The sequence below is a fragment of the Sorex araneus genome, chromosome 2 (assembly GCF_027595985.1).
Source record: "Sorex araneus isolate mSorAra2 chromosome 2, mSorAra2.pri, whole genome shotgun sequence".
NCBI lineage: Eukaryota > Metazoa > Chordata > Mammalia > Eulipotyphla > Soricidae > Sorex > Sorex araneus.
In genome coordinates, this window is record NC_073303.1 from 369484598 (window position 1) to 369506164 (window position 21567).

The 21567-nt window shown below is 49.5% G+C and overlaps 1 protein-coding gene across 1 annotated transcript in view; it reads left to right on the forward strand.

Moving 5' to 3' along the window:
- Positions 1–21567, forward strand: part of PHLPP1 (PH domain and leucine rich repeat protein phosphatase 1) — a 218339-nt gene that overhangs the window by 129729 nt on the left and 67043 nt on the right. Inside the window, 1 exon segment of the mRNA XM_055124878.1 lies at positions 2166–2332. Within this exon segment, the coding sequence (XP_054980853.1) occupies positions 2166–2332 (167 nt within the window).

A 21567-nucleotide genomic window follows, 5' to 3' on the forward strand; every position in this document is an offset into this window, starting at 1 on the left:
TTTTAGTCCCTTGGGACTTCCGGTCCTGCACACTCTCAGCCGAGTTCTCGCCTCCTGCCCGCGGATGCTCCCACATCTTTTGGGTGCAGTGCTCTCCCGGCTGTGGCGTGGCCCGAACTCTCCAGCAGTGCTGGGGTCACAGACCACAGAGCTGCCAGTGTCACACTCAGCATATGTGAGACTCCAGGGGTTTGAACTTGGGGCCGTACACTTGCAAGGTGTGTGCCCTAAACCCAGGCCCTAAGCACCCTTGGCGGCATAATTTTACCCTTGGGTATGGTTCTGTCTCACTCCCTGTGTGCGGTTGCTGGTGCAGCATCCTGTGGGCCTGTGGCATGTTGAGGCTCTCTTTCAGGCCAGGTGGTTCTGCTTTTTTTTGCATCTTTCAGTGTACAGGGGTGATTTGGTCTGGAGAGGCCTTTTCCTCTGTCAGTGGTGCAAATTCAAGGGGAGATTAAATTGCTGAAGTGCAAACTCAGATTTCCTCAGTGAAATCACTCGAGTTGATTTTTTTTTTTTAGGCCGATCCTCCCTTAGTTTCTCCCCTCATATGTGCCAGCAACAGAATGTCTTACGGAAATTACTCTTGAATGCACTTTAAGCATCAAGAACATTGCAATGTCAGGGGATGTCAGATGTGAGTTCTTCCACTTGGGAGAGCTGGACTGTTACACTGGCCCGAACACCCGCCCTTTGTCCACTGTGTTTTTCTGTGCGAGACACAGAGAGAGGGTTGTCATCTTCATGCTTGTCAAGAATGCAAAACCCTGAGCAGTGAGGACTCCGCTGAGTGGGGCAGCAGGACACGTGACCCCACACAGTGACCCCACACTCTGCCTTCTGTCATTGGAGAAAGGGAAAGCAAACGGATCACAGATAAGGAGTGACATCTTCCATAAAGCTTTGGTGGCAAAGAGAAAGGCACTCGAGAGAAAGTTAGCGTTGGGGGGGAAACTCCAAATAATAATAGTGAGTTTTTTGTTGAAATATTGAATGTAATCAAAGTAAAGTGAAATGTATCAGCTACACAGGCGGTGAGGGGCTGGAGGGCTGGGGGGTAGGGGGAGGTATACTGGGGTTCTTGGTGGTGGAATATGTGCACTGGTGAAGGGATGGGTGTTCGAGCATTGTATAACTGAGACTTAAGCCTGAAAGCTTTGTAACTTTCCACATGGTGATTCAATAAAAAAAAAAGAGAGAGAGAAAGTTAGCGTTGACCTTAGCATAGCGCCCCAACCCACTGCAAGGAAGGGGCCCTCAGGGGGGGGGTCTGTGGGGCCCGGCCGCTCTCCCGCCCAAACTGGCACCACATGACCTGGAGTACCGGAGAGAGCATTTGAGAGGGACGACGGCTGCCTCTTGCGTTCCTGTCCTCAGTACGCCAGTGGACTCTGATCATGGCAGCAGACGTTTAAACAGAAGGTCATGAATATGTGGGTAAACACTTGGGTGTAAAATAAATTCTACGAGAACATGTACATAACTCAGAGCAGTAAATATATAAACACATCCCTTCAGCCTGGGCGCGGGCTGAGCTGAGAGGTGGTGGCGGGCGGGCTCTGCGGTCTGGGGGAAGACTGTTGTGCCTGTGGGTCGGGTGCTAGGCACGGGGCCCCACTCCTTGGTGCTGTTTTACCTTAGCGTCCGCCTCCTGCCCTGCATGGGCTCCAGAGTCTTCCGGGATTTAAGCTCTGACTCTCTTCTTGCCTCGCATGTTTCCGGGACACAAATGTTGGCGGTTGTTTCTTACTGCCCTCCGTCGGATGGTCTGTGCCTCCGTCACCAGCCTCCGTCACACGCACCTCCTGGCCAGCAGTTCTCTACTTGGGACAGTGGCTAACTCTGTTTTATATGAGTTACCGGAGAGCCTGGCAAGCTACCGGGAGTATCACGCCCGCGCGGCAGAGCCTGGCAAGCTCCCCGTGCGTATTGGATATGCCAAACCTAGTAACAATAAGTCTCTCAATGAGAGACGTTACTGGTGCCCGCTCGAGCAAATCGATGAGCAACGGGGTGACAGTGACTGGAATTCTTGTTTGTTTGTTTGGCTCCACAGTGCTCCTTGACCGGGGTGTCTGCGTTTCTGGCGTTTCCGTTTTTCCCGGCAGCAGCCGTGTGAGGGCGCGTGGCGGGCACGGACTCAGATGTGTGTTTCTGCCCCGTAGGTCGCGTCCCAGCGGATCAGCTCCGTGGACCTCTCCTGCTGCAGCCTGGAGCACCTGCCCGCCAACCTCTTTTACAGCCAGGACCTCACTCACCTCAACCTAAAGCAGAACTTCCTGAGGCAGCATCCCAGCGTGCCGTCTGCGCGGGGGCTCAGCGAGCTGCAGAGGTGAGCGCCTGACGGGGCGGGCGCCTCAGAGAGGGGGGCCGGGGCGGCTCAGCACCCTTTCAGGGACGTCCCTCTGTTGTTTCTCCTGGTGAAAATGCCTGCCGCATGCCCACATCCTAGTCGCATAGCTCTGCACTGTCCTTTCGAGAGGAAGGGGAGTTTGGGGAGGTCGTGACTAGCGTGACTGGCCAGTCAAGTAATTGTGCAAGTGTTTTCCCTGGGATAGCATCGCATGTTAGTTAGAAGTATTTTCAGTGAACTTGCTGTTTTATCAACAGAACTTTCTTTTTGGTTCAGATGTATTTGCCTTGGGAACTGGAGCGGTAGTATAGTGAGTGGGTAGGGCGCAGCCAACCTGGGTTCGATTCCCAGCACCACGTGATGGCTCCTCAACCCCCACCAAAAATGATCCTGAGTCAGAAGTAAGCAGAACCACCAGGTGTGATGCAATAACAAACAGATAGACTTTCTTTTATCACGAGACTTTTTCCACCGCATTTTATTTGGGGTGGCGGGATTTCCAGTGCTGTCCATGGTAGGAACTCACTCCAGACCCTTCTAGAGCATCCTCTTCCCTCCACCATTTCCTGGGTGCCCCTGCCGTGTCCTCAGTATCTGGTGCCTTTAAGTGTTTATTTCCTTCCCATGTTTCTCTGTGCCCCACGATACCATTCTGTGACATACATGTGCTGTCCTTCTGATCCACCCATGTAGCAGCAATTTGCCTCATTGTCTTTGCTAGAGCGATAGCACAGTGGGAAGGGCATTTGCCTTGCGTACGGCCGACTGGGGTTCGATTCCTCCGTCCCTCTCAGAAAGCCCAGCAAGCTACCGAGAGTATTCTGCTCACAAGCTACCCGTGGTGTATTCGATATGCCAAAAACAGTAACAACAAGTCTCACAATGGAGACGTTACTGGTGCCCGCTCGAGCTAATCGATGAACAAGGAGACGACAGTACTACAGTGATATATTATTTTGATATATTATTTTATTATTTGCTCTTTGGGTCACACCCAGCAATACACAGGGGTCACTCCTGGCTCATGCACTCAGGAATCACTCCTGGCAATGCTCAGGGGACCATATGGGACACTGGGAATTGAACCCGGGTCAGTCAGTCATAACACAGCCCTACCTGCTGCGTTATCACTCCAGCCTTGCTTGTCGATAACCTGGGTTCCATCCCGGGCCCTGCGTGTGATTCCTGAGCACCGCCAGGGGCACTGCTGGGTGCGAGCCAGAGATCAAAAAAATAAAGAAAAGAAATAGATGCTTGGAATCCCAGCCCGCCTCTGCACTCAGCCCTGTCCCCCTTGCTGTTCCCCTGTGTGTGCATTGCCGTGTTTGTGTTATGTGGGTGCTACCACTAAGGTTTTTTAATTTCTGGACATTTATATGTAGTCCTAATAATAGGGGTCATAAGGGTTGATCTCTCTCTCTCTCTCTCTCTCTCTTTCTCTCTCTCGCTCCCTCTCTTTCTCTCTCTCCCTCTCTCTCTCTTTCTCTCTCTCTCTTTCTCTCTCTCTCTTTCTCTCTCTCTCTCCCTCTCTCTCTCCCTCTCTCTCTTTCTCCCTCTCGCTCCCTCTCTCTCTGGGTTTGGGGACACACCTGTCCGTACTCGGGGTTTAGTCCTGGCTCTGCATCCCGGATCACCCCGGTGGACTTGGGGGCGGGACCCAGGCTGGCTGTGTGCAGGGGAAGCGCCTTTCCCGCTTGCTGTGGCCCCGCTGTTCTTTATTTGAGGGAGGTGGCTGGGCCCACGCCTGGCAGTGGTCAGGGCTGCTCCCTCTCCGCGCTGGTCACTCCGGGCTGTGCAGACGTGGATCCTGCAGTGAAGCGCGCGTTGATCCTTTGAGCTGTCTCTCGGCCTGTTTCAACCTTTGCAAATTTCTACTGTTTCCAGTTTTCAAGAGCTGGGGTGGGGGGGGGAGGGGGACTAAGAGAGAGAGAGGATTCCCCCCACCCCCAACCCTTACCCCCCGCCTGACTTTCCCCCCTCGTGTGCGCCTGACCTTTGTGTCCGCCTTGAGTCACCTGTGCGGTGCTCCCTTGCTCTCTGTTCCCGCCCAGTGGTGGGTCACTGAAAGACCGCTCTGGGCTGTGGCAGGGCTCCACCGTCATGACGGCCGCCGTGGCCTTGTAGTCTCTGGGCGGCTTCCAGCGACAGGCTGTGTGGGCCGTCTCCCGGGGGCGTGCCCAGCTGGCTTGCCCGGAGCCCTCCGTCTTCTGTTGGTGTGGAGCATGCCAGGGTTTGGGGACTGAGCGGGGGAGAGACTGGAGTCTCAAGGCCTCGTGTGAATTTTTATTTGGTCCCTGTTTCCAAAACATGCTCTTTGCTCTGTCCAGTGTCCTTGAAGCCGGCGACTCTGTGGCCAGTCGCGTCCAGGGAGTTCTCTGTCTTGTTGGGATGGGGAGAGGACCCCGTCCCGGATGCTCCTTCCGAAGGCCTGTCTGTAGAGGTCTAGCAGGGCTAGGGAAGGCACCGCTGTGAGTGTGTGCCCGGGTGCATTTCTGCCAGAGAACGCGTCCCAGTGAGCCCGCAGCCCGTCGGGGGACGGGCTAGGGGGGGACGGGCTAGGCACCTCGGCCGCTCCTCCCCTCACCAGCTGCTGGCTTGCCTCTTACCGTCCCCGGCCGCGCCTCTTGGTGCTTGCCCGCTGGGCCAGACCTGGGACCAGCTGCCTTCATCTCGGCGTTTGTAACCACCACACGGAGACTGCCAAGCTGTGCCACCAGCTTGTATTTCGTAGCATATAACGCTGACGTTTGTGTTTAACCTCATAAACACTGAGGTTTGGGTTTAAGATGGCGGGTTTTGAAGTCCTCTGCATCGAAATAGCAGGTTTCTGCTCCGGCCCTATTGTTCAGAGCCCGGGGCAGGCGGCGGGGCACCGGGCTGGCGTGCGGTGCTGGAGTAGCGGGAGCTGCTCTGCTCTGTCCTTTCAGGAAGGAACTTGCCTTTGCACCAGTTCCTTTTTATTCAACACTACTATGAAATGTTCGGCCTTCCCACTCCTCCCTATCATTTATCCAAGAGAGATTTTACAGGAGTTGAAATTACAGTGTGTATCCTAACAACGCATGTTATACTTCAGGATGTATTAGCTTTTAAAAAATGGTGTGTGTGTGGGGGGTATGTGTGTGTGTCTGGGTGAGCGTGTGTGTGGGGGGGGGCGGTCCTGGGGTCATACACACAGCTTCCTTCACACATGCAAGGCAAGTGCTCTATTGCTGAGCTACACCCCCAATCCCTATATCGTTTTTGTGTGTTTTTTTTTAAGTACATTAAAGGAACGTGTGCTAATCTCACAAGTGCTAATCTCACAAGTGCATTTCACAGGGAACCTGGTAGAGAAGTACCAAAGAGTATTTTTTTTAAATATATATATATTTTTTTACCAAAGTCTCCAGAATGAATGTTAGAGTATACTATTAAGGCAGAATCCAAAAGAGAGTGTAAGAATAATGCTTTTCTAGTAGGTAGGAATTCTGAGACTTTCCCTTTCAACTATACATTTCCTGGCTTTATCTCACGGCAAGTTTTCACCTTAAACAAATGAGCTGTCCCGGAACCTTGACGGCGACGTTTGAGGGCTGCTTCTGCAACGCGACCGCGCACACAGGCGGGCAGTGCTGCGGGGAAGACGTTGTTCTTGGAACGGCCACTGTTTGTTTTTCCTTTACTGGCATTGGAACTCTTCAAGTTAGTTTTGAAAATACAGAGGAAAGGCAGACCCAGAAATTGTTGGAACTCTTAATCATTCTTGCCACTAATCACCTTGCGCTCCATCCCTTTCATCAGCAGGGCGCTGCCCACAGGAACTCTTTCATTTGTATGACTGTGATAGGACTGACATTGTTATTTGTCATGGAGAATTGTGCTTGAATAAGCTATGGTCTTTCTGCAGAGTCTGTGATAACTGGAACTCTTGGAATATAGTTTTCCAAGTCTTTCCCCCGCCCCCCTCCAAATACTGTGTGTCAAAGTAGTGTGAACTAATTTTACTGTTGTATTTGTGTTCAAACAGTGTGTGGATAAATTGAGATTTTTCATTTATTCAGGTTACATGGACAGTAATGTGTAGAAGGATCTAGAATTTGTAAGGGATGGTAGATCAGAAGATTCTTTTCTGGTGATACTGATTTCAAAGTTTGCAAAGGGGAATGCAGACAGCAAACTCATAAGCAATTCAGTAGGAATCTGTATGTGCTGGTTTCTGCTGACTTTATCCACGGGATTTGGAAAGTTTATCACTGACCTTGATCTTAGATAATTTCAATTTTTTAATCATTGCTGCTTACTGCTTTTAGAGAGAAGCCTGTGTTATAGTAAGTATTTGAAAACTTGATCACAATGAAAATATGTATGTAAACTTGAATTGCATAATTCTGTGTTGGAAGTGACAAATTATGAATTAATGAATAGAAATTGATTATGTTTCAATTGTTGTTGATGGTCATTGAATTATCACTATTGTAAGGGGTTTTTTTGTTTGTTTGTTTGTTTTTGGCTTTTTGCTTTTTGGGTCACACCCGGCGATGCACAGGGTTTACTCCTGGCTCTGCACTTACTCCTGGCGGTGCTCAGGAGACCATGTGGGATACTGGGAATTGAACCCACGTCAGCCTCCTGCAAGGCAAACGCCCTACCTGCTGTGCTATTGCTCCAGCCCCACTAAGTTAATAAGGGAAGTGAGTCTGCTTTCTTTTTGTTACTACTTGTAGGTGGAAAAAGCTTACACAATTAAAGTTCGATTTTCTTTCCTTTTTAAATTATTTAGGTATTTATTTTTATAAGACTGCTCCTGGCTATACTACAGGCTTATGCCTGTTTCTGTGCTCAGGCATCACTTCTGGTAGGGCTTGGGGGACAACCTGAGGTGGCAGGGATCAAACCCTGGCGGGCCACATGCAAGGCAAGTGCCTTCCCCACTGCACTAACTCTCCAGCCCCGAAAGTTCTATTTCTTCAAACGAAAATGACTTTTGTTGGTTGGTTTGTTTTTGAGCCACACCCAGTGACACTCATAGCTTCCCCCTGGCTCTGAGCTCAGGGAAGGTCCCGGGAGGGGCCCTCAGGACTGGATGTGCTACCCTATCCTGCGGCTTGGGGTTACATATTTTTTTTTAATATTAATGATTACTAACTTGAATTTCAGGAGATGTTGGCATTTCAAAGAATGTCTGTATGTTTATAGAATTATTAATGTGTTTTTTAGCATAACATAATTTTGAAGTAGGGGGAAAGAATAGATGTCCTACCGTCAGCATTTTTCACTTTTTAAAATTAGTCTCCTTTGAATACTGATTTGTTTTTTTTTAATTATAGTCTACTCAAAGTTCCACAGTATTTTATTCTATAACTTAAAAGATCCCTCCCTCCCTCCTTTTCTCCTTCCCTAGTCTACCCTCCCTCCCTTCCTCCCACCCTTCCTTCCTTTTTTGCTTCCTTGCTTCTCTTGCTTCCCAGTAGTGCTAATATGAATGCCTCAGGAGTTGCTCCTTGCACACCGTCAGCACCCACCTCTCTACCCTCCAGCCCCTTGCACCCAGCCCCCACTCCCGGCTTCAGGACCAGTTATCCTTGGCCATTGTTTATTCCCTCACTGTGCTTTGAAATCCCTTGTGCATTTAGGCCTTTATTCGACTCAATACCTTCCCGTTTCACCCAATCTGCGGCCCGCTGTAAGATCTCACCCAAAAGACCGTTTCCATAAGATACTACAGTGTTTTGGAATAGAAGTATTGCCTCAGCTTTTAAGCATTGACCTTTCATTTAATTCCTGCCCACCGTAGGAGAGAGATCAGAAGGGAAAAATGATTTAAGTTGTTCATACTTATCTTAATTCTTCCTTGGGCTTGCTGCGTTTGCTCCGCTTGGTTTTGAGTTTCTGCAGTGCAGGAATCAAGTGTCCCCCAAAGGTCAGTGCCAGGTGGACCCTTCGCGCGTGGTCAGTGAATGGTGGGAGTTGTCGTGAATCACTCAACTGTGTGGTGAGTAGATCCCCCCACCTCTTTGCAAAAGGAATTTGTAGCTAGTGCAGAGGGAAGTGAAACTGAAAATTGGGCATTATTATTTCTCTTGGGTTGAAGGTAAGATGAGGAGACATTCTGTACAGCACAGAATGCAGAAAGGATTCGAAAGAAAAGATTGGAAACTGGAAAAGAGAGTTAGGTTTGAAAGGGACATGATAATGGACTTTCTCAGAAAGGACCTGGGGTCATTTCACCATTCTCTAAGCGTAGCTCACGATTTCTGGCTGGCCCTGGCATGGAGTTCGACGCTGCTTGGAACTCTTCGTCACCCGCCGGGCACAGGTGCAGCCCAGTGCGGCTCACCCCTCTCAGCCCGACCCCCAGGCAGGTGATAGTGACTTCTTTCTTGAGGCTTTTGGTTATTTTCCAATCCCGTGTGAACGTTCTTCTCCTGAATTATTAGTTTTCTTTGTGCTAAATGCACATATCCGTGATACCTTTAATGAGACATCTGAGAACTTCTAAAGTTGTCTTTCGTGTAAAGTCCTTGAGAATAGAGATAGGGTTTATTTATCTTTTTATTCCTTCTCCCCTTTTCAACATATATTACATATAATATATATATAAATACACACACACACACACACACACACACACACACACACACACACACACACACACACACCCTATAATCCGTGGACTTGATTTTCCCACCACAGAAAATGACCGAAGTATATGACAGTGAGGGGCCAGCGATAGTCCAGCGGGCAGGGTGCTTGCTTTGCGTGCGACCAGCCGGCTATGATCCCCATCTGGTTCCCCGAGCCTGTGAGGAGTGATCCCTGAGCACAGAGCCAGGAGTAAGCCCTGAGCACAGCCCGGTGGGGCCCCCAAACAAAAACAAAAACAAACTCAAGAAAAGTGTGTAACTATGTAAGTTTCAGGAGAGAATCGACAAAAATTCTTGGAACCCTGGAACCATTTTGAGCGCTAAGTGCTCAAGGTGACTTTTTAAGGGGACAGTAGCTATTTACGGTGGCTGTCAGTGGCACTGCGGTTTCAAGGAACTTGGAAGCAAGTGTGTGCGTCTTCAGAGGCAGTGCTGGCTAGTAAATAAGGCAGAGTTATCTTTGGGTCTAGGAGAGAGTGAAGCGGCCGCTTGGAAAAAAGAAATAAATCTTGAACTCTGATTAGAGGGAAATTTGATTGGACTGAGCAGGAGGTGTTTCAGATGGGCTCCCGTGGGCGCGAAGGAATGGGGCGGGGCGTGCGTGTCTGTGGGTGCAGCAGAATGGAAGTTATGAAGAAATAAGCTCCAAGAGCCTCCAAATTATGCCTGGTATTTGTCAAGAACCATTCTTCTTAGAAAGCTGAATTTTCTACATTTTTAATCTCCGTGGAGTAGAAAACAAATGACCTTATATTCTCCACTCTCCTCTTCAGAGTTGGGCATTTGAGAGCTATACGGTGGTTCCTATTAATTATCCCTGCCAAGAGTTCACGTGGCCAGGTTTTTAGTGAAATCCGTGATTTCTGTGTTTCTCGATAATTCCTGCTCTCAGTGGAAGCAGCGACAATTCAGTTACCCAGGGGAACGGACTAGTAGGCTTTGGTGGCTCGTCTGCCAGGCCTGAGCGGCAGTACTTTGAAGATGTCCAGCTTCTTGGACCATGCAGGGTCAGAGGAGAAATATTCCAGGCCAGCCAATGAAGACAGGGCTTCGCCATCGTGCTGGAAACACTCCGCACAAGTGCAGCGCCCAGATAACCGAGATAACCTCGGGAAGGAATTTCCAGAGCTGGGCCCGGAGCGGCCGGCCACACGCTGCAGGAATTCCCGGCCCGGGAGCTTCTTGCGCAGCTCTGCTTCGCAGATGGAATTTTGATCCTCTCGGGAAGCCTTCCATGTCAGCAGCTTCCCGTTTGCCTCGCCTGCCTGAGGATCAAAGCAGAGCCCCTCTGTGGCATCAGCCTCCGAAACCCGGGGGGCCGCCACCCCTGGCCTCGGCCCTGACTCCCGACCTCGTGTCCGACAAGAATAGCCCATTTTCCTCCTCTCGGCCGCACTGCTCTCCGAAGAGTGAACTCCGAAAGGAACGGAAGGTGTGTGTCCCAGCCAGATTGGATTTCATTACAGCTGGCCCTGCTGACGTCTTGGGATCCTTTAGGGGGGTCTTTCCTCCCCCCCTGTTTGAGTAGAAAGGGAGGCAGGGAGGCTGGCCGCTCAGAGGCCTTGGCCGGCTCAGCACTGCCTGCTGGACTCTGGCCAGGCCGTTCTTCTGTTTGTCCTGTCGAACTCTTTGCTGTCCTTGCCGAGCTTTGGCCTCACCGGGAGAGTTGACTGTGAGGCGAAACGTTTGTGGGTGTTTGCTGCGCCGAATGCTGATTCTGAACTCTGCTGTGCACTCGTCCTGGGCACAGAGCTAAGCGCGGCCGAGGGGACCACCGGCTGCTTCTGTCGCGGTGGTTGACGGCCACGTGTCCTAGAGCTGGGACCTGGGAGCGGGCTTCCTGCGGGCTTCCTTTGCTTGCTCCCTCGAGGGGGCAGATGCAGCGCCTTTGCCGGCGGGCTCTCCAGCCCTGCCGCCCGTCACGCCGGCTGAGCTGACTCTAGACCCGCGGGCAGCTCCCGCACCTAACCTTCGGGAACTGAAGGCCCGGAGTGTGTGTCACCCCCAGCGGATGTCAGGCCTGTTTTCCTGGCTCTGTGCTCAGGGGTCCCTCCGGGCAGTGCTCAGGGCGCCCTGCCTTGCAGGGTCCGGCTGAGGTCGACCGCATGCAAGGCAAGTGCGTTCACCCCCGTGCTCTCTCTCCGGACCTGTGCCTGCAGTTTTGATGCCCCTCACGCTGCTCTTGGTTGTGAGTGAGCTTTGACCGGAAGGAGTTGCCCATCTGTTGTCATTTCCCAGGCTGAGTTAGGGGCCTTTTGTCAGGGGCCTTTCCAGAGTACGCCACACCCTTGCCAGGTCTGTGGGACTGAGAAAGAAGAAGCGAATGGCAAGCAGAGTCTAAATTTCCAAGTAGTTGTTCTTTCCTTTGGCTCTTAAATTTGTGTTCGAACGTGCGCTTTTGGCCCTGACATGTATGATCCGTGACTCTGTGTGTGTGTGTGTGTGTGTGTAGATAGGTAGGTAGGTAGGTAGGTAGGTAGGTAGGTAGGTAGGTAGGTAGGTAGGTAGAAGCGCAGCAATGGGAGAGAGATGGAATCCAGTTCTGTGACCTGTGCATCTCTGCATGTCTGGGCTGGGCCGTCCTGTGCCTGGTCAGAAGCATTCCTAGGTGTGTCGTCCTCTGCTCCCTGGAACTCAGGGCCCGGGGTTCTCGTGGAACATGTCTTACCATGGCGGGCGTCTTCCTGCCAAAGAACAAGCGTGCTTTGGTTTAACGTTTCCCGAGTGCACCTTCTGGCTTTTGCCCTCCAGATCAGTGTCTCAAAGTGTGCTTGCGAAATGCCTACAGCAGCATCACCTGGCGTGCCGACCGGAGACAGAGCCATTCCTGGTTCTCATCCCAGACCAGCCGGAGCGGAATCCCTTGGTGACCAGCCCAAGAATCTGCATTTTGGCAACTCACGCTCATGTCTGAGGACCCGTGTTCTTTTTCCATTTGCTATTTGCCTTTGATATTTTGGTTCATGTCTCAATAGATAAAAGTGAGTTTTCTGCAAGCACTCATGATTTTTTTTTTCTTAAGTCAAGTTTTCATCTTCTGCTTTATGTTATGGCAGCTTTGCCCCAAAACTGTCTCGAGTTCCCAGGGGGTGGAAACCGTGCCTGATTGGCATCTGTCTGCTTCACACACTTTTTGTAAATAATAGGAATTCAGAAATCCTTCGGTATAATAACGGTGGAGTCCTAGAATCAGACTTTTTATTATACTTAGTAAACTTTTGACTATTGATTTTTTTTTTTATTAGCTTCCAGATATGCCTCATTTATTTGTAATGTGAGCTTGCATGCTCACGTCTGAGCACATTTTCATGACATAATTATCCTCTCTGGCTCAGTTTATGCTTTTTCTCCCTTGGAAATCTGATATCCTCTATAAAAGAGATATCTGTTTTTCATTTTTATCTATCCTTGTATGATTTGGCTGGGATTTGATCCAAGAGCGGTGCATGGATCTTTTCTCCCTTTGAGAAGCGGACATAGTGATCTGCTTTCCACCTTTTACACAAATCATTATTTTTACATTTTTGTCATTGTACTGGTGGGGTGGTTAATGTTAAATATCTTGAGTGGTTTTTGAAGTGGTGAGCTATAGGCAGATATATTGGGTGGGGGGAGTTTGGTTGTTGTTTCTTTGGGGCTACTTTGGGTGATGCTCAGGGGTTGCTCCTGGCTCTGCACTCAGGAACCACTCCTGACAGTTCTCGGGGCCTTCTATGGACTGCTGGGATCGAACCCAGGTCGGCTTCGTGCAAGGCAAACACCCTACCCACTGGACTATCTCTCCGACCTCTAGGACGATCTGTTGGGGAAAAATGAGTACGGTTGTTCGTGATTCAGTTGAACAGTGTGATCATTTCATAAGCACTACATTTGATTGCCACTTACATTTTTGTCTTTCTGGTCATTCTTTTGCTGGTTTATAAAGGAATCAGAAAAGGACATGCTGCTCTTCGTCTTTGGGAATGTCCTCACTGCAGGGGTGCTGGAGGCTGGATGACCAGGGAAGGTTTCGCTTGTAACAGACTGAGTTGATTTCACGGGAGCCTGCCCCGCCTTCACTCTCCCTCCACGGTCAGGAGCTTTGTCTTGGCCTCTGCATCCATAGGGTTAACTTCAGCATCTGGCACAGAGTCAGGAGCCAATTAGGAGCCCACTGTTTGCGCGATTTCAAGGGAGAGAGAGAGCAAAATGAGCACTCCTCTCTGGGGGAATGTTCAATTTGCCTTTACTGCAATATGTCCGTTATAATTATTGCCGATAGTGTGCGATCTCTATTGCCTTGATTGTTATTAGGGAAAAGCAGCGTCTGTGCGGCACCGCCGGTGCTTACTCTGCTTTAGAACATCTGCAAGGGGCCGGTAGGAAATCTCGCTTCAAATCCTGTTGCGGCTGTAAACCTTGTATTTTAACCCAATTAAAACACACACGAGCTTCCTTTTGTTTCCTGGTCATTGTAAGATGGTGATGTACGGAGAGATAGACTGAGGGCGACTTAAGATGAAGAGGGGAGGGGTTCTATTTATTTTGGCTTACATGTTGAGAGGCGGCTTGTGCTCCACGTTGGCAAGTGTGCACCCTGCGCCCCCCAGGGGCCCTGCGTGTGCTGGGGAGGGGGGGAGGCCGGGGGACTGCCCTGCAGTGGGTTGCACACATGAGGTCACAGACATTCAGTTCACAAGTTGGAACTTGGGTGCTGCGCCCCGCAGCAAGAAAGAGAAAAGTCACCCCAGGGCTCAGTTGCAGGGCGGTGGGGTTGGGTGCTGAGCGCGGGAGGGATGGCTCGGCCCACGGGGCGGGTGACACGGCTGTTCTCAGGCTTCTGCAGCCACGAGGAGCCCCCGGGAGCAGGGGGCCAAAGGCACTTGGCTTCCCTCCTCCCCGCAGGACGCCGCCTGAGCGTGCTTTCGGAGTCACTTTGCTCTCTTACATGCGGCGTCCGCCCCTCCGAGGTGGCCTGGGTCATTCCTGAATCGGGATTAGAATATTAACACGTGACTAAAATTCACAGTCAGTGAGGTTTGAAAGTAACGAATGGGAATTTGAGAAGCGGAAGGAAGATGAGCCCAGGACGTTTCTGCTGATGGCGCTCTCATTGATTGGCCTGCCCAGTGCTTCTTGAGAGGAAGTGTATTCATGCATATTAAAAACAACAGACAAAACTTTGATGTCCTCCCCAAGATTAGTCCTTCTGAAGACTTGAGAACGGCTACACTAATAATCTTATGAGAGCATTCTGCTAGCTCAAACCCCACGGCGGCCTCTTAGGAAGAACAAATACCCAGGCGTACGACTTTATAAATTCTCTTAGGGAAAACAGGGAAGAGAAACAAATAGTCAATGAAACTTGGCTTTTACCTCAGCTCTCTCTTCGTTGTAATGGCACTGAGATTTCATTTTTAAAATTTTCTCTTCCCCTACTACTATATGAAACTTATTTAAATCGAATGGATATTAAGACAGTTTATTTTTAAAAATGGCATTGACTTAAGAAAATTGTAGAAAAACAGGCCTCTTCCTAACATTGCATATAAACAAAAAACTATTAAAGATGCAAACATATAAATACTGGAAGGAAATTCAAGAGAACAATTACAGCACTCTGGAGGGGAGCAGGCGAGCCTTCCCAAGCGCGGTGAAAAACATGGACTTCAGAAAGGAAATCATGTCTAAATTTGTAGGCCAGGAAACCAGAGCTTGATGAGTTGCAGCAAAAAAGAATGTTTATTCTGAGCTTAGTACTACAATCTGGGAAGCACAGACCTGAATATATTTGAGTTGTGTGCCTAAATTGCCCGACATTGGGAACATTGATAATGTGCAAAAAAAAAAAAAAAAAATCAACTAAAACTGAACTGATTCACATGTAGGGACCACTCTACGCCAATTCAATTTTCAGTCAGTCAGCACAGTTCCCCGAGGAAAATTCAACTGGTGGTTGGTCAGCTTCCAACCCTAGGTGGCAGAGATAAGCTAGTTTTATTGTAGCTTTTCTCTATTTTTTTTAACATGAAAAAAAATATTGGTGGTTTTTTCACTCCAGCAGTTCCACCCAACATCTTATACCACACTCCCGGAGAATGGTACTGGGCGGGGCGGGGGGGGGGGAGTGTGGGGGTCCAACTCAGGGCCTGCGCACGCGCTCTGCCCTTGGAGCTCGCTCCCGGGCCCAAAATAGGAAAATGTTTTCATTGCGCAAAAAATGCAACTGAGGAGGTGAGAGTCATGAGAGGGAGCCTAGGGCCGTCAGGGAGCTCGCCGTCAGCCTTCCCCCAGCCGTGTGCCGTGACGGGACAGGCTCTGTCCGTCTGTCGGGGCCTAGGAGCCAATGCAGGCCCTCTCGTGGACTGGTCCCTGGCTTGCTTGCAGCAGGTCCAGTAGGACCAGAAGTCAGAAGCTGGTGCCTGTTGGTGTCAGGAAATTCTGCAGCGTCTTTAGACGTGTGTATCTTACAAGCCCTCAGTCCTGTGGGGTCCCCACCTGCAGCAGCCCCCTGACACTCTTTTACCAGGACTTAAAGGACTCCCAACTCTTGCCTGTTTTTGTCAGACAAAATACAAATGGAAGAAATTAGTGTGTGTCAGAAGTCTCCCCTGACATGGGGTGTGTGTGTGGGGGGGGGGGTGCGGGGTACCACTAGGAGGCAGGGCGCATCATGTGACACACAACATCTGGGTTGTTTTTTTTTTAATTATGTTGAATCACCATGAGATAGTTACAAGCTTTCATGTTTGGGTTACAGTCACAGAATGATCAGACACCCATCCCTCCACATTCACCACCACTGATATCCCCGGTATACCCTCTACCTTCCCCACCCTCTCCCTGCCTCTATGGCAGACAATATTCCCCATACTCTCTCTCTACTTTTGGCTTGCAACACAGACACTGAGAGCTCATCATGTTTGGTCCATTATCTACTTTCGGCATGCATCTCCCATCCTGACTGATTCCTCCAGCCATCATTTTCTTAGTGATCCCTTCTCTATTCCATCTGCCTTCTCCCCTCCACTCATGAGGCAGGCTTCCAGCTATGGGGAAATCCCCCTGGCCCTTGTATCTACTGTCCTTGGGTGTCAGCCTCATGTGATGTTATTCTATACTCCGCACATGAGTGCAGTCGTCCTCTGTCTGTCCCTCTCTTTCTTTTTTTTTTTTTTATAATTTATTTATTTTTAATTAGAGAATCACCGTGAGGGTACAGTTACAGATTTATACACTTTTGTGCTTATAATTCCCTCATACAAAGTTCGGGAACCCATCCCTTCACCAGTGCCCAATCTCCACCCCCCGTAAACCCGGCGTCCCTCCTACCCTCCCCAATCCCATCTCCCCCCCACCCCACCCTGCCACTGTGGCAGGGCATTCCCTTCTGTTCTCTCTCTCTAATTAGCTGTTGTGGTTTGCAATAAAGGTGTTGAGTGGCCGCTGTGCTCAGTCTCTAGCCTTCATTCAGCCCGCAACTCCCTTCCCCCACATGGCCTTCAACTACAATGTAGTTGGTGATCGCTTCTCTGAGTTGCCCTTTCCCCGGAACGTGAGGCCAGCCGCGAAGCCATGGGGTCAACCTCCTGGTACTTATTTCTACAGTTCTTGGGTATTAGTCTCCCACTCTGATATTCTATATACCATAGATGAGTGCAGTCTTTCTATGTCTGTCTCTCTCTTTCTGACTCATTTCACTCAGCATGAAACTTTTCATGCCCATCCACTTAACTACAAAATTCTTGACTTCCTTTTTTCTAACAGCTGCATAGTATTCCATTGTATAGATGTACCAAAGTTTCCTCAACCAGTCATCCGTTTTGGGGCATTCGGGTTTTTTCCAGATTCTGGCTATTGTAAACAGTGCTGCGATGAACATACATGTGCAGATGTTGTTTCGATTGTACTTTTTTGCCTCTCTGGGATATATTCCCATGTCCCTCTCTTTCTGACTAATTTCACTTAGCATGATACTCTCCATGTCTATCCATTTATAAGCAAATTTCATGACTTCATCTCTCCTAACAGCTGCATAGTATTCCATTGTGTAGATGTACCAAAGTTTTTTAACTAGTCATCTGTTTTCAGGCACTCGGGTTGTTTCCAGATTTTGGCTATTGTGAACAGTGCTGCAATGAATAGATAGGTACAGATGTCATTTATACTATGCTTTTTTGCATCCTCGGGATATATTCCCAGAAGTGGTATTGCGGGGTCATATGGAAGCTCAATTTCTAGTTTTTGAAGGACTGTCCGTGTTGTTTTCCAAGAAAGGCTGGACCAGTCGGCATTCCCACCAACAGTGAAGGAGTGTCCCTTTTTCCCCACATCCACGCCAGCACTGGTTGCTTCTGTTCTTTTGAATGTGTGCCAGTGTCTATGGACACACGGCAGCTGGTGCTGTGAGCGGTGCCTGGTGGCGGGGGGCACCCACAGAGTGAGGCGTGCAGGACAGCACCCCAGTCGGAAATGGGTGGAGGTTGGGGCTGGATGTTAGAGGAGGTGCCGGTGCCCATGGACTGAAATGACCCTGTAGCTTTGCGGGGTTTTTTATTTGTTGATTGTTTGTTTCTGCCTCCAGATTAAAAGCAGTAGAAAGAATATTAATGTTAAATGGTTGTACAAGCAGAATGGAAAGAAAGCCTCCCTGCATGGCTGATGGGACAATATGCGTTTCTACAGCTTGTTGATCAGTTTTATAGTACACACGAAAATTTAGATTGGACTTACTCTCGGACCTCCCAGTTTTATTTTTAGCAGTAAATATACCATCCCTTGCTTTTGTGGCCCTTTGGGTTTCAGATTTCAGAAATTTTCAGATTATTAAAAATAATAGGGTCCATAGGCTCTAATATAATTTAATGCCTTCAGAATTCCATTAGTAAGGCACATGGAAGTTTCCACCGAGACCAAACGAATATCCACATCCTCCCCGTCAGCTCTTGACACCTTGTGAATTAATGGGAAAAAAATCTTTGCATTTTCAGAGACTTTTGGATTTTCTTTCTTTAAAGTAAAAGCAAATTTTATTTGGAGTTTTTTATGAAGGGGAAAGAGGGAGAGAGAGCGAGTGAGAGTTACATGCTTAAAAGAGAGTGCAGACTGCTCCAAAGGCAGAGCCCCTCTCCCCCCGTCCCTCCCCCCCCCCCCCCCCCACACACACACAGAGCAGCATCTGACACGAAAATCCCCATCTCGAGGGGAGATGCGGGGCCACATTGCCCCGGGAACATAGCCGCACTGCACTCGGCCTCTAAGGACAAGGCGCTGGACTCCTCTGCGGCCCTTCAAAAGAAGGTCAGTGACGCACAGAAACACTTGCTGAGTGAGTTTAACAGCAGAAGTCCTAGGAGTCGTCCTGTCGGTCAGCGGAAGGATGAACCCCGTTAAGCGGGTGGGCTCGTGTGCAGAGGAGGGGGCTCAGGCTTAATGCAGAAAGAGGTTTGGTGGGTATTCGGGGAGGAGACAAGCGTGTGAGAACAGACTGTGGGGTAGAACCCCCTGCAGAGACCGGGAGGCCGGCTGTTGCCTGCTTAGGCCTCTGGGTGTCTTCTGAGGAGAAAAAGGTTTCAGGGATCGCCTCCACTCCTGACTAGAACCGTTTTAGGAGGTCGGGGTGGGGAAAAGCAGGCGGCGTCTCGCGGGGTTTGGTCAGATGAGCATGTGTTATTTTGATGGCCCAGGCAGAGCGCACTTTGCCTTAAAAGCCGACAGAGTGACGGTGACACGCGCTGACAGGCCGGCCGCTCTCCCCCGGGAGCCGCTGGGAGCTGGCGTCACCACGAGAGCCACAGGGCCATGCCCTGCGTGCGGGTTCCCACCGCAGGCTCCGAGCCGCTCGCCCAGTGCTTAGTACTGAGGCCTAATGATTTCCAGAGGGTCTCCGCCCCCCCCCCCCCCACCTCCCGCCCCAGGGAACAAACAAGTTAAACTCGGGCTGTTACGCCGACACAGAAATCCAATCGCTCAGGGAATCTCTTTTTAATTGACCCACTTGTGGTGAGTAATAACTCCAGAAAACGATATTGATTTTTCTCTCTGAGCCTCAGTGAGTCAAACACGTGCTATTTCCTCTGTGGCTCCCATTCGACCGCGTTTGGCACGTGCTTCTACCAGACGGTGCTTTCTTGCTTAGACTCAAGTTTTCCCAGTACAGGGGAAGTGAGGAGGATTTTCACCCACCTGAAACGAATGGCTATTATCTCTTCGAACGACGCTGCTGCCATTTATGTGGTTTTTGTGTCCTTTATTTGTTTTGAGTTTTTAAGTTTTATATCATGGGCCACACACCTAGTAGTGCTTGGGGGATTCCCCCTTCTGTGTGCTCGGGGGTTATTCCCAGCAGTTTCGGGGGTCCTTGCCCAGTGGACCCAGAAGGCCAGATTGGTTCCAGGCCTTCAGCATGCAGAACACAAGCTTTACTGCTGAGCTGCCTTTCTGGCCCATTTCTGAACTTATACAGGGTTACATGTAGGCATCCCTCTTACCTCACGTGCAGGAAGAACCTTGTAGATAAATCTCCGCGTCTGGAGAAAGATGGGATAGAGGGAGGAAGAGCAGCTGACGTGTGTCTGTGCCAGCGCACAGTCCCAGGCGGGGTGGGGGGAGGGAAGTCCTTGAGCGTTTGCAGCTTTCGCCTTGTGTATTTTCTCATGTTTCTTAGCCAACCTTAGTATTTTATTTCCTGCCTTTGGAAAACATGGCTCTGCTTCACACCCTAAGTATTTTTGGGGAGGCCAGATAAAATACGCCTGTAGGGCTATGGTTGGTCTGTCTTGGGGGAAAAAAAAAAGTACCTACCTCGTTAAAGGTAGTAGGAATATTGGAGTCAAGCGTTGGATGCATTTGGGGTTTAATGAAACCACTTCTTCTGCCCTAATTGTAGAGTTAAATTTGCTGGAGGGGCTTGTTTGCAAGAAGACGTTTTGAAATTTGGTGGCTGCTTGCAAGGAGATCTATTTCCTCGTGAAAGGATGGAGATACAGGAGCCCGGTGTGCTTCTGTCTGCTGAGCCGGGAAGGGCTCGAGCTAACGATTGTTCTGTGCCCCCCGCCAGCCGCAGCTTAAGTGTGTGCCAGTCCTTCTCTCCTGTTAATTAGTTTTGGCTGTGAAGTTGGAGAGAGAAAGAAATATTCAATATAAGAGTATTGCTAGAGCGATCTCTTGGGTAGCAGAACACATTTTGTGTGTGGCCACAGTGTTGTAGCTACACCACAGTTTTGTTTCATAGTGCAGAATATTTAAGACACGAACGACGAGGAGGACGTTTATGATTTGATTCGTCAGTCCTTCACTGTAGATTTGTCCCATCTGCCCTTGGCCCGTCAGTCACCTCACGACCCTGCCTTCTCCCTGTCCACACAGGTGGACCCTGAGTGACCCTTGGCTTTCCTGGTTTAAAGGCAACTCTGAGTTTTCTTTGGAAATGCAGAATTAAGAGTTTTCTTCCTTAGAAGGCTGGTTACTAAACGTGTCATTGAGTTGGTTGTCCTTTTCCGTGGCTTGTAGTGTTAAGAGTTGGAAGTGTGGAGACTGGAGTGATAGCACAGTGGGTAGGGCGTTTGCCTTGCACATGGCCGACCTGAGTTCGATTCCCAGCATCCCATAGGGTCCCCTGAGCACCGCTAGGGATAATTCCTGAGTGCAGAGCCAGGAGTGACCCCTGTGCATCATTGGGTGTGACCCAAAAAGCAAAAAAAAAAAAAAAATTGGAAGTGTGCTCTGAGCTTGGGGCTAAGTGAGGCTGATTCTCTGAGCCTGCAGTGCCCGTTGGTGTTTGCTAAAGGTAATATTCTATGATGAAGCTTTGTTTTAAGAATCAGCAGAATTTTTTTCTTTCAAAACTCCAGATAAATGTTGACTTGATTTCATTTCTTTGCTCTGAGCTCTCTTTTTTATATGGGCCCAGGTTTATCTTGAAGCAAATGGCCTCCTCTGGAAATTGGTTTTGGGTTGTTGATTAGGGGGACATCTGGAGCTATCTGAACGAATTTGGGTATAGATAATACAAACATTTTAGAAAATGGTCATCATCCCTCATTGCCGATAATACCTTTGGGGTGGCGGGTGGTAGAGGTGAAAAATAAGTGCATTTCACGCCTCCCCCTGCACCCCCCCCCACACACACTCCCCCAGGTCTGAGGCCATCTTTGGCCCAGGGCAGAGACCCTGGTGGTGAGAGTGCATGTACTCACCCCTCGGAAGGAAGAGCAGGAGACGTGTCCAGCAGGGCAGTGGGTGCTTGATATTCACCCACATCTCTGAGCCTGGGGAATGAAAGTGACCTCAGTGATCGTCTCAGGGTTTGGAAACGCCGAGACACCCTGGCAGTATATCTACTTCAGTAACTTTCTCTAGACTTAACTGCTGTGTCACATACAGATACAAGTTTTTAAAAAAAAAAATACAAACCATAGAGTGTCCTGTGGTATTCCTTTTCATCTTTTACAGCCTCAGCAAGGACACTTCCTTGTTACTGCCAAACTGATTGCTGTGGTTATTGTTATAATTGACGTGAAGATGATATTTACGCATCTTTCACTCTTATTCACTTCTGCTTAACCGATATTCAGTGGCTATTTGATTTCCGTTTTGAAAATTAAAATT